At 43.9% G+C, this 13,009-nt stretch overlaps 1 protein-coding gene across 12 annotated transcripts in view; it reads right to left on the bottom strand.

Moving 5' to 3' along the window:
* The window catches only part of RGS6 (regulator of G protein signaling 6), a 635,569-nt gene that overhangs the window by 65,818 nt on the left and 556,742 nt on the right, over nt 1-13,009 (bottom strand). For all 12 annotated transcript variants that reach the window (XM_035260909.3, XM_035260914.3, XM_009006271.5 and 9 more), the window contains exon 14: nt 3,312-3,437. In XM_035260909.3, the coding sequence (XP_035116800.1) occupies nt 3,312-3,437 (126 nt within the window). The remainder of the gene's footprint in view (nt 1-3,311; nt 3,438-13,009) is intronic.

Here is a 13,009-nt window from a genome sequence, read left to right as displayed (position 1 = left end):
AGCCCACGGAGATGACGCCCCACCCTCATCTCACAGAACCACCTGATCAAAAGAAACTGATCAAAGGGGACTTCAAATTCTATTATGTCATCATAGAAGTCATTCCTTAAAGGATCCAGGGTGACACTTTGGTTCTCCTCCATTCTGCATTCTGAAGCTCTGATACAAATTTAGCTGCTTGGCTACTTAATTGGCACCCCGTAGGTTGCACAAAATGTGATAATCTAAGCATCCCTTTCACTGGAGAGACAAGAGGGAGCACAGGAGGATGGAGGAAGTGGACAAGCACTTTGTAATTTACCCAGGTGAGTTCTGGGTCAGGCTTTTTCTGGCCATGCTACAATGCCAGTGGCCTGGGCCTCTGGCCAACCCTGCAGAGAAGGGATGGCTCCAGCACAGCCAACGTGACGGGTTGGCAGGATCCTCAAGTTGTGCCATGTTGCACAACTCCCAGGGACTGCTATGGCATGGGCCACAGTGGAGGTGCATCTGCGTGGCTGTGGATGGCTGCCCTGATATTTATGCAGTCAGCTTTGAATCCTCAGGCCCTGTGCCATGGTAGGTGCTACGTTGGTATCTGCAGCTGAAGGAATGGGGAAGAAGCCACCCTGTGATGGGTGACAGAAGAGTCCTACTGGACTTCTTCTCCCACCCACCATGTAGCCAGTCATGCTGAATATCATAAAAATGTAATTTGGGCATCCAGAGAGGATTTCAGAGGCTCTTGCCTCTCCTTTTCCTACCTACTACTGTTTTCCTTACTTCCTCTCCTGTCATGGATCAGGGGTGACCCTCTGAAGTCTGGATTTCTGCATGCTAGGGGGTGTGGCTTAGGCTCTGGCACACAAACACATGCTCACATGTGTGCTTTCACCCAAGATTAAATGTAGCACAGGGAAAGGAGCTGGCAGAGGTGCAGGAGGTGATGGCAGGAGGAAGCACTGAACACCTGCCAGGGACACACTCCTCGGTGCACTCCAGGCCTTAAGTGTGATGCATAATTTGTGGAGCTAGTCTGAATCGCTGGGTGGTTCTGACTACACTCAGAGCTTTCCAGAATAAATGCTCTGACCAGGCAAGGTGGCAGCTGAGCCAGTGGATGCTCCTGGGACCCTCACAACGACCAAATCATGGGTCATTCTTCAAGCTCTCTGCAATAGTGCAGGCAGTGCTACCTGTGGGCTGAGATGTAATTAGGTAAAGGGGACTCTACACCACTCCATCTTGGAGACCCAAGGGGAACAGGTAAGAAGGGGAGATGAGAAAGACTCCCAGAAGTGGCTCATAGGGGCCATGGTGGGGGTGGAAACTGGAACTGAGCTGCCTACACAAAGAGACCACCTGGGTCCATCAAGCTGGCCACAGAGGGCTTTCCTTCCTATGCCCGGGAAGCTAGTCTGGGTGTGTCCCTGGTGAAGAGTATGAGAAGTCAAACCTTCTGTTACAAATGCTTCATCAGGCATTGAAGCAAAGATCTGAAGTGTCTGGAATCATGCTTCAGCATAAGGAAAAGTGCCTGTATCATAACCCAAAATAAGATACTCAGCCTTATCTGGTTTATAACAGACACATGGATGCCTAGAATGGTATGCTCCATACAGCTAGTCGGCATCTACGCGTCCTCCCAGGACCTTACAGCGTGGGAGAGTCGCACGGCCACCCCTTTCCTCATTTGGTCCTCCAGCCTGGGGTATCCTCTCTCCTTCTTCCTTGTCTACTGTTATCCTGTATATCCTTTAAAGTCCAGCTTATGATTTAACCACTTCAGCTTTCATTGGTTCTTCTCCTCTAAATGCTTTCAAAACGGTTCTTAGAGTTTACACTCATTTACGTAAATCATTACATTCAACGATTTAATCACTTCTTGTGCTTTTTCCTCAAGGACCTACAAGGTCGTTGCAGGCAAAGATCACACATCTTGACTTGCGTCTCTCAGCAGACTCTCACAGGGCTTGATACAGCACAGGTGTGGCATAAATATCACTTGATTGACGTATGGGACTGAGATGGTCTCAACTTCAACTAAGTAGATGGATGTTACACATTAACTTTGGAGGGGCAGTCCTTTGCCTGCAGCACATGTTCTGAGTTTTTAAAGTAATATGATATTTAAACATTATTAAAACATCTTTAAAGCAAACAGCACTGGAAGATGGGTGTTACTCTGCTATATAAATCAGAACCTGGCACAAAGAAAAAAGAGAGAGAGAAATTCCATCTTACCCGTTAAGAAATCACCAGTTTGCTAAGATCACTAGGTAAGTCTTAGATAAGTCACATTTTCTTCAGATTTCTGATTCTTCATCGAATGCGATAAAAGTCTAAATAAACAAGTTCCCAAATTTTTCATGACCAAAGAGATCTTCCTTTTAATTTGCCCCCTTTTCTTCCTCTCATATTAGACCTAAGTTTTTGAGTATCTTATTTTTCTCCTATTAAACAATTATTATTATTATTTTATATATATATTTTTTGAGACGGAGTTTTGCTGTTGTTACCCAGGCTGGAGGGCAATGGCACGATCTCGGCTCACCGCAACCTCCGCCTCCTGGGTTCAAGCAATTCTCCTGCTTCAGCCTCCCGAGTAGCTGGGACTATAGGCACGCGCCACCATGCCCAGTTAATTTTTGTGTTTTTAGTAGAGACGGGGTTTCATCTTGTAACAGTAATTATTAATACATTCTCATCAAGTACTAGTTTATAGAACAACAGGATCAGTCAGATGTTCTCACTGGCATCAGATGATAAGAGTAACCACTATTTGGAGTTGACAGAAGTTCTAAAAGAAAAAAGCATGTTTTTATTGGCGGCTACAGTTACGTAGCTGCTACAGTTACATCTCTGGTTATTGAGCGGTATTTACTTTGCTTGTTGAAACTCTGAAATGAGCCCACTGACTCCTCCCTCTTCTGTTTAGCATCTCAGATATTCAGGTCCCTAGACTGGGAAGTTGGGAGGAGAGAGCCTTTGAGCTGCCTCTCCACTCTGAAGCTTCCTGGTGCTATGGCTGTACTTAATGAATAATGTCATAAAATCCGTTTGACTATTTATTATTGAAGACTTACTTCCAATTAGTTGAACAAAGGTCATAGAGACTTGAAGTAAAACACGCCGACGTTAGTCGGTGCTATTACGGTAGAATCAGAGTTGCATATTTTAATTTGTTCTTCCCTCTTTCAACCTCAGCCAGATTAGCTGGTATTTGAATTTGAATCCTGATAATGTTTTATTGAGAAAGAGAGATGGAGAGACTGATCATGCAGATTTCTTCACACACATTCTGCACACAGCTCAAACTTTGAGAGATTTACCTGAGGTTTTCTGAACTGAATTCGGACTCCAGGAATCGCAGAAACTGGTCTCGTCCCACCTGGTCTTTCAATATCTCATCGAAAGAGAAGCCCCATCTTTTTACCCGCTGTTGGCTGGGCTCTTTGCTTTAGGGTGAAAGAAGAAGGTTTTAAAAAAAATCAATACCAGGGGAAAGCTTGTATCATATTCTCTTCAGTGACTCAAAACTGTTTTGCAGTCATGTACCAAAGGGAAACATCTCCTATTTAAGGGGAAGATTCTATAAAAGCTGCACAAATTCCGAATGCAGACCTCTGTATACCAACAGTAACCAATGATGAACAGTTTCTTTAAGAAGGCATGTTAAGGGATGGTCACCAGCATGCCTTTCAAATGGTTGCTGTCTACCATGCCATTTATTAAGCTCCCTGGGCCATTCCTGTCAATTATGGACCCAACTTTTGACTCCATAATTTTTTCATGAGTGCTATAACCCAGGATACTTCATGGACCCAGTCTTTCATCAAAACATATTATCCCCCACCTCCCACATCTCCTTCAACCCTCAGGGGAGAAATTAGGGTCCTGCTTAGAGTCAAGGGATGTACAACTGGTTACAAATGTATTGACACATCCAGAATAAAGCATATTCTCTGGTTAGAAGCAGACTGTTACATGCATTTATTGCTTTAGCAACCATGGACAGTGCTTACCATGTGCTAGACATGGTCCACACATTTTACATCTGTTAACTCACTGAGTCCTCACAACTACTCTGTGAAAAATATACTAGTATTATTCCCATTTTCCAGATAGAGAAAGTGAGGCCTCATGATAGTTTGCCTAAGGACAAACAGCTAGGAAGTAATTAAGTCAAGAATCAAATCTAGACAGCAAGGCTCCAGTTTTTTTTTTTTTTTTTTTTTTTTTTTGAGACTGAGTCTCACTCTGTCAGTGCAGTGGTGCGATCTTGGCTTACTGTGACCTCTGCCTTCCAAGGTTCAAGTGATTCTCCTGCCTGAGCCTCCTGAGTAGCTAGGACTACAGGCATGCACCACCGCAGCCAGCTAATTTTTTGTATTTTTAGAAGAGATGGAGTTTCACCATGTGGGCCAGGCTGGTCTCAAACTCCTGACCTCAGGTGATCCCGCAATGTGATGTGTACAGATTCACTAGGGTGGTTGGCAAAATATTAAGGGAAATATTTGGGAAAGTGGTAAGATTATAGTCTCAAACCTTTTGGAAAGCTGAAAGGTTTTTATTAACTTATGGAACAGGCTGAAGGCAGCCAGTCCTTACCTTAGAGCCTGAGGTCATAGAGTGAAGCATCCCCAGTTAAGTCTGTTTAACCCTACATTCCTTTGTCTCTACTCTACCTACTTGTTTACTCATATAAACTTTGTGCTGGATAGCCATCTCGGGGAGGTTGAAGGGGAATTACTGGTTAATGGTGTTTGCTCTGGGCTCTGGAACCAAACCTTTTGTCATTTGTAAAACCACTCTTTTAACCATGTTAATTATCCACAAGCATGTTGACTTAGAACCTCTGTTATTAAATCTATACTGAATAAATGTGAGGGCGAACAGCAAGTAGGGGTTGGTTAGCTACAGTTGCCCTCTGAGAGCAGCTGATGACCTCTCTGGCTCACTCAATTCACTGTACTTTGTGTGTGAGTGTATTTATTCATCCATCACAGAATCGGGGTCTGCAGGACAGACCTCTGGAAGTGGTGATCAGCATCTCAGATGGTGTCTCTGACATGATCAATACCACAGTGATGGTATTAGGAGGCAGAATCTTTGGGAGGTGATTAGGTTATGAGTGGGATTAGTACCTATGAGAGACCAGAGATCTAATTCATAGATGGCTGTCTTCTTGCTATGAAGACATAGCTTTCTATGTCAGATCCTTGCCAGATATTGAATTTGCCAGAACTCTGATCTTGGACTTGCTTACTCCAGAACTGTGAGAAATAAATTTCTGTTGTTTATAAGCCACACAGTCTATAATATTTTTGTTATAGCAGCCCTAACAGACTGAGACAGAAATTGATACTGCAAGTAGGATGCTGCTGTAATCAACAACTAAAAATGTGAAAGTGGCTTACAGGGTAATAAAGAGTTTTGAGATATATGTTAGAAAAAGCCTCAGTGGGCTGGGTGTGGTGGCTCACGCCTGTAATCTCAGCACTTTGGGACACTGAAGTGGGTGATTCATGAAGTTAATAGTTTGAGACCAGCCTGGCCAACATGGCAAAACCCCATCTCTACCAAACATACCTATACACACACACAAAATTAGCTGGGCATGGTGGCGGGCACCTGTAATTCCAGCTAATTGGGAGATTGAGGCAGGAGAATCACTTGAACCCAGGAGGTGGAGGCTGCAGTGAGCTGAGATCACCCCACTGCACTTCAGCCTGGGTGACAGAGTAAGACTCTGTCTCAAAGAAAAAAAGAAAAGAAAAAGCCTAAAATGCTGTAACCAGGCCTTTATAGGATATTCTGGTGAGGGCTCAGAAAGAAAAGAGGAGAGCTGTAAAGAAAGCCTCAATCTTCCTTGATAATACCTAAATAATCCTGAACAGAATGTTGGTAGAAATACAGATGGTAAAAGCCATTCTGATGACTTTTAGACATAAATGAGACTTAGATTACTGGAAACTGGAGAAAGTTGATCCTCACTATAAAGTAGCAAAGAATTTGGCTGAATTGTGTTTGTATTCTAGTATTTTGTGAAAGGTAAAACTTGCAAGCAATGAAATTAACTATTTAGCTGAGGAAATTTCTGAGCAATGTGTTGAAGGTGCAGATTGGCTCCTCCTGACTACTTATAATAAAACATGACTACAGAATTGTTAAGCAAGAAGAAACCAGAACCTGAAGATTTGGAAAATTCTTAGTCTATCCATATTGCAAAAAGAATAAGACCACTAATAGTGTGGCCAAGTGACTGTTTGATAAGGATATTAGTATGGATGAGTCATCTTAATAGAATCCAGGAACTATTCTTCAAGACAATGGAAGAATTATTCAAAAGCAATTCAGAGCTCATCAGGGCCGCCACTTGTACCAGAGGTCCAAAGTGCAAGGGCCATGTGGTGGGACAGCAGAACAGTTTTAAAGGATCAACTCATCTCTTCAATTTAGGTAGGCCAGGATACCCCTACCCAGTGCCTTGGGGATGAGGTCCCCACAGACAGCTGCAATGTGGGCTGCACCCAGCAGAGCCATGGGGGACTGGGCTACCCAGAAGGACCTGCAGGCAAGGAACCCCAGCCTGGGAAAGCCAAATGGGCCCCAGGAGAAAGCTGCTGTGGGGCCATCCCATCAAGCTGTGGGGATAACGCTGCCACCCAAATGGGCCTGGAAGACAGAGCATCAGCCCAGGAAAGCCATGGGTGCATGACTCCAGCCCAGGAGACCTGTGGAGGTGGGGTTACTGCCCCAGTGGGTCTAAAAGACAGAGCATTGAGCCAAAGAGAATTATTCTAGAGCCTTACAGTTTAATGTTTTTTGCCCTGTTATATTTTGGACTTACTTGGGACCCATTACTTTTTTCTTCTTTCCTATTTCACATATCTTCCTTTGGAATGAAAATGTCTATCCTATACCTCTCCCATCCATTGTAGTTTGGAAGCACATAATTGTTTGGTTTCACAGGTTCGTAGCTGGAGAGGAATTTGCCTCTGGATAAATGATATTTTTAATCTCATTCATATCTGATTTACATGATATTTAGATAAACTTTGGACTTTAGAAGTGATGCTAGAACAAAGACTTTGGGGACTATTAGGATGGAATAATGTATTTTGTATGCAAGAGGACATACACTCTAGGGATCTTGGGGTAGAATGTTATGGATTGAATGTGTTCCCCCTCAAGTTTACATGTTGAAATCCTGATCCCCAATGTGATGATGTTGGGAGGTGAAGCCTTTGGGAGGTAACTGGGTCATGTGGAATGGGATTAGTGTCCTTATAAAGACACCCCAGAGCTCTCTTGCCTTTCTGCCATGTGAGGATACAGCAAGAAGCCAGCCGTTTATGAACTAGGAAGGAGGCCCTCACCAGACACCCAATCTGTGGCATCTTGACCTTAAACTTCCCAGCCTCCAGAACTGTGAAAAAGAATTCTCTTCTTTTTAAGCCACACAGTCTATGGCATTTTTGCTTTAGCTGTCTGAACAGACTAAGATAGGTTATTAGAAAAATTATGAAATAATAAGACAGTTCCTTGAAAAGAAAATAATCCAGTATCCCCATCTCAGAGCCAAGGCTACTGAAGAAACAATCATAATTTTATTTAATACCCCAAGAACAACCTGAGGGTCCTGATTATGCCAATGGAGAGTGGTCCAGTTATTTACGTGGCATAACAAACCATCCTAAAAGCCAGGGGCTTGAAAAAGCAACTTATTACTCCCTCACTCTCCTATGGGTTGACTAGGCTCCACTGGAGCTGTGCATCCAGGAGGGCTCATCACCTAGCAGGTGATGCTAGTTGCTGACCAGGAGCTCAGCTGAGGCTGTTGACCAGACTCTCTGCACATGGCCTCTCCAGTGGCTTTAGCTTCTCACAGCATGGCAGATGGATTCCAAGAAGGAATGTCTCAAGAGCAAATATTTAAAATGACCACGGTGGAAGCCACCACAGGGGTACTGCATTACTTGTTCTCAAACAGCTTGAGAGAGGGAAAAAGATGTTCCCTTCTTTTCATCTGGCCTTGGTCTTGTTGTTCTACTTGATATAAACAGGGAAGGCACCAATGGGACATATTTGTAGATCCACTACCATAGGAAAGGAGCTTGACTAACTTCCTGGATTAATAGTTCTGTCAGACTCGCTGTGCATGGGCAGCTCAGGGATGATCTCTGCCTCTCAGCAGGTCAGGCTGGCTGGGAGTGAATGCCTATGGCCAAGCTGGACAAGCCAGGTTCCTTGCAGCTCTTTGCTCATGTGCCTGATACCCAGAGAGGGAGAGAAATACGGAAGTCATGTGGCGAGAGCAAATCACAAACCACATTCTGCTGGCAGCACCAGGTTTCATTAGACTCCAGCATCTGGTTAGTGGCATCACCAGAAACACTTTCCATATGTGTCTCTGGGACACTCTCCTGGTGGTGTTCAGATGACATAAAGAATTATGTCATCTGGCAACTTTTGGCTGACTTTTTCTCAATGAACTGTGAGAAAAAGAAGCCCTGGTGATCACTATTTCCTTTAATTAAACTTTATTTCTCAGAATTGACTCTTTTTTTAGGGGTCTTGCTCTGTCACCCAGGCAGGAATGCAGTGGTGCGATCACAGCTCACTACAGTGCATAAACTTGAGATGTGGTTTGCCCATCCTTTAAAACAGTAGCCTTTTTCCCCTCTGCATATAATACTTTTATTCTTCAAATTCCAGATCGAACAGCTTGTCTGAGAAGGAGAAAGCACAATTTTCTACTATTTACGCTATATCTTATGTCATCTTATCCATATTCTATTCAACTACTATGCCATCCTCCATTTGGCTGTCTGTAACCTCCCCATGGCAGACAGTATATTCTCCACCTTGCAGAATTCAGACATGGTCTGTGACATCCTGGACCCTGGAAATCATAACAAGTGTACTTAGATCCCTTCACCCAGCCCAGTAAAGTCCAAAGCCCCCCTGAGACTGACATGAATTCCCGAGGGAGTCCTGCTTTCTCAATGTCTCCACTTTCCTGCAAATCTTGATCCACATTCTCCAAACCCCTCCTCACATTAAGTGTTTGGGAGGGTGGGGGCCTTCATTGGAATTTGAAGATCTTGAGATGGGGGTACATATTGCACCTCCTGGCCGCCTACTACTTAAAAATTACATACTAGACATTCCTGTGTTTGAAAAGTCCCTGGTCACCTCAGTGTTAGGCATTTCCCTGGCCCTGCACAGAGACCTAGTTTTTGTTGGCCTCTAGCTTCTCTCCCTCCTCTGTTTTCCCTCCCCTTAGTTCTCCCCTCTCAGGAACAGAGAATTCATTTGTCTCATTTTCTCAGGGGCACAGAATAACCCCATCCCTTTGTTGTTTGAGTCTCTGCCAATCTCTCTGCCCTAAGGGCCTTACTTTCTACCCCAAGTGGCTTAGTGTCCTTTGCCAAGCAAGGAGGAGTTCTGGTGCCAGATGGTAAGATAGCATGTTTTATTTACCTGGCTACATTGGTATCCCAAGAGCCCTTCCTGTTCAGAACACAGCAGATAGTAGGCTTCTATACGTATGTGCTGAATTAAACTGAAACTGAGAAAAAGTGACTCAATTATTTTACTGGTCATCTTCAGCCTTCATTGTGTGGCTGAAACTGTCCGTTGGCTGAAGTGCGATGTTGGCACTGATCCCACACTCTGTTTTTCCTAACATCATTGCCAGCAACTAAGTGGGTAGGAGCAGTTGGAGGAAGAAACAGGGCTTCGTTTTCACTTGTATCCGAATGCTTGATTCTGCCTGGAAGTGGACAGAACACTGTAGCTGTCTTAGGTTAGGCATGAAGCTCAGAGTTGAAGCTGGAACAATAGCAGTAGAACCAGGGCATGAGTCGTAAGGGGCAGGTAGCACCTTCTTGGGGAAAAAGTGCTGAATAGGTTGGAATAAACCAACAGGCCAGGCGGCCCCATTTTCCTAAATGATTACATACTTCTTTGCTGACTTTCAAGAACAAAAGAGGAAGTTCATTTTATCATGGTGAATTAGGTTCACATGCTTGCCTCTCCTCCCTTCCCAAATACCAACGAAATGATCAAAGAATGACTTATTCATCCATCCTCCCTCCAGCCCACACGGTGCCCACTGTGTGCCAGATAGGCCCAGGCGCTGAAATAATCCTAAGTCCTGTTTAGAAAGGGAGCCAGTGGGAGGACAGAACAGCTGGAGGGTGGGGCGGTCACTCCAGATTGGTGGTCACAGAAAACCCTTCTGAGGAAGGGACACTAACGCTGAGTGAGACCTGAATGAGAAATGAAGATAGCCATGCGAGGATCTGGGGGACAAGTGGCCGAGGAGGAGGGAATGGGCAAGTGCTCAGAGATAAGTAAAAAAAAAAAACAAACAAAAAAACCCAAACAACTCCAAAACAAAAACTAAACATAGTATATAGAGGCAAGGAAATTTCCTATCAGCAGATGAGAGCTCTGAGATATTTCAGAAAGGCACAAAGCAGATGGACTGAACTTGTGACATAGCTGATTGAGAGCAGTCTACAATTTCAGTGAAGGCATCAGAGAAGGAAATAGCTGAGTGTCCCCAACAGAAGCCTGGGCATCAGGCCTGGAAGTGGAGGCAGTGGGTGGGCATCAGACAAGGGGCATATGGAAGCAACTCAGGAACATGGGACAGGCTCCACATGGCAGAAAGCATGTGCTAAGTTAAGGGGGCTGCTTCCTGGCCAGCTTCTGAGATGGACACTAAGGCCAGAGGACTGTGCTTCTGCCAACTAGAGGGCAGCATAACATGCAGAGGAAAAACATCTTGGGAACCGGGGAGACTTTAAAGACTTGCTAGCTTTCTCCCCACCTTCCACTGGCTTCTGCAGATCCAAGTGGGTTCCCCTAAGACCCATCAGTGGAAGGAGAAAAGTGGACTTGTTGGGGAGTATCGTGGTGAAGAAACAGAAAGACATCAGAAATTCCACTGGGGCTTGAGCCACAGAGCAGAGCCCTTGGCTGCAGGGATATCTCACTAGGGAGGGTGGGGTCTACCTCCCCAAGACTCCCATTGCCACCTGTCTCACTGTAAGAGAGGACCCAATCTTTTAGTCTGTTCTTGGACCACATACCCAGGACCCAGAGAGGAACTGTGGCAACGGACCTATGCCCATCCATTCATACATTCAGGTGCAGCCCTACACCCGTGTAAACCGCTCAGGAGAAAGCCGGCCAGGGAACTCTGTGAACCACACCAGGAGTTCTTAAACCGTGGCAGCCTCAGAATTGCCTGGGGTGCTTGCCTAAGATGCAGATGGCCAGAGCCACCCCAGTATGTGTGTATTTTTTCTTTCTTTCTTTCTTTTTTTTTTTTTGAGATGGAGTTTTGCTCTTGTTACCCAGGCTGGAGTGCAATGGCGCGATAGCAGCTCACCACAACCTCCACCTCCTGGGTTCAGGCAATTCTCCTGCCTCAGCCTCCTGAGTAGCTGGGATTACAGGCACGCGCCACCATGCCCAGCTAATTTTTGTATTTTTAGTAGAGACGAGGTTTCACCATGTTGACCAGGATGGTCTCGATCTCTTGACCTCGTGATCCACCTGCCTCAGCCTCCCAAAGTGCTGGGATTACACGCATGAGTCACTGCGCCCGGCCCATGTGTGTATTTTTAATGAGCACCCCAGGTGATTCTGATGCACAGCATGGCTTAGAACCATTGACTCACACCATCACTGAGAGCACCCTCACCAGCTACTGATAGAGTCCCAGGCCATGGCTGCACCGTAGACTTTTGTGTCTCCCCGAATGTGGGGAGATCAAAAACAACAACAAAAAATCTAGCGTCCAACTGTCCAACTGCCAGAAATTCTGAATTAATTGGCTGTGTGTGAGGATCAGGCATTAGTATTTTTTAGAAACTTCCAGGTGGTTCTAATGTATGGCAGGATTGAAAGCCAAGACCTTCCTTTATAAAAACGAGCAGTCTTCCAAATAGCTGGGCATATGAAAAGAATGATCTGCTTTGAGCAGTGACCAGAGGAATGAAACAATGACCAAAGATGATGATTCTCTAACAAATAATCCTGAATGAAAGTAAGTGGCAGAAATAAAGAGGAGACATGAAGATATGGGAAACATATAAAATATGAAAAACATCTGTATCACATTTCCAGGGACATTAAGATGATAAACACCAACAGAGCAGAGCAGGCTGCTAAGAAAAGAACAGTCCAAGAAGTATTAAGAAGTGTTGGGAATGAAAAGTGCGGCTGTCAACCACCCGCCCAACACTCAGAGGGAAAAGAAAATCTCCCTGAGTATAAAATCACGAATGGACGCTGCTGAAAATCAAAGCAGTGATTCTGAAGAGCAATTCGGGATATCGTACCCTTTGAATATAGAATAAAAAGACTATAAGATGGAAATTATAATGGGGAAAATATAAGAGATATAGCAATTCCATCCCAGAGGCCCAGAATTCTTAAAAAAGGATTTTCTGAAAAGTGAGGGTAGAATGGAAAAAAGAACAGCAACAATTGAAAAGAGAGAGAGAGAGAAAAAATCCTGAATTAAATGAAGAGTTAAGTTCTTGACTTAGAACAGAAGAAACTACTTAGGTCTCATCAGAAATATTAGAAAGAATATACATACTAAATGCTAGTTATTTTTTAAATGTTCACAGAAACATAAGTTCAAAAATGTTACTTTAAAATATAACAAGTTAACACACCTCTGGGAAGAATGGGATTTAAAGGAGGCAAAAGTAACGTCTACTTTTTATTTTATATGCTTCAATCTTATTTGTTTAAATTGATGATGTTTTTAATTAAAACATTTAAAAGGAAATGCAACTAGAATAGAAACTAGAGTTTTTACAAAGTTAACATAAAATTTGATTAATAAAGTAAAAGGGAAGAGAAAAAGAAACAAGAACAAAGAATGAGATTCAGAAATATGTCAGGAAAAAGATAAAATATATAATTCAAGTAAATGTGGCTGTTGTATATCTCAATATCCAAAGCAAAACATATTGCTAGGATCTGTCTAAGAACA

Source organism: Callithrix jacchus, chromosome 8, assembly GCF_049354715.1.
Source record: "Callithrix jacchus isolate 240 chromosome 8, calJac240_pri, whole genome shotgun sequence".
Lineage (NCBI taxonomy): Eukaryota > Metazoa > Chordata > Mammalia > Primates > Cebidae > Callithrix > Callithrix jacchus.
The sequence above is the reverse complement of the archived record's forward strand: the minus strand, read 5'-3'. Positions and strand labels throughout refer to the sequence as shown.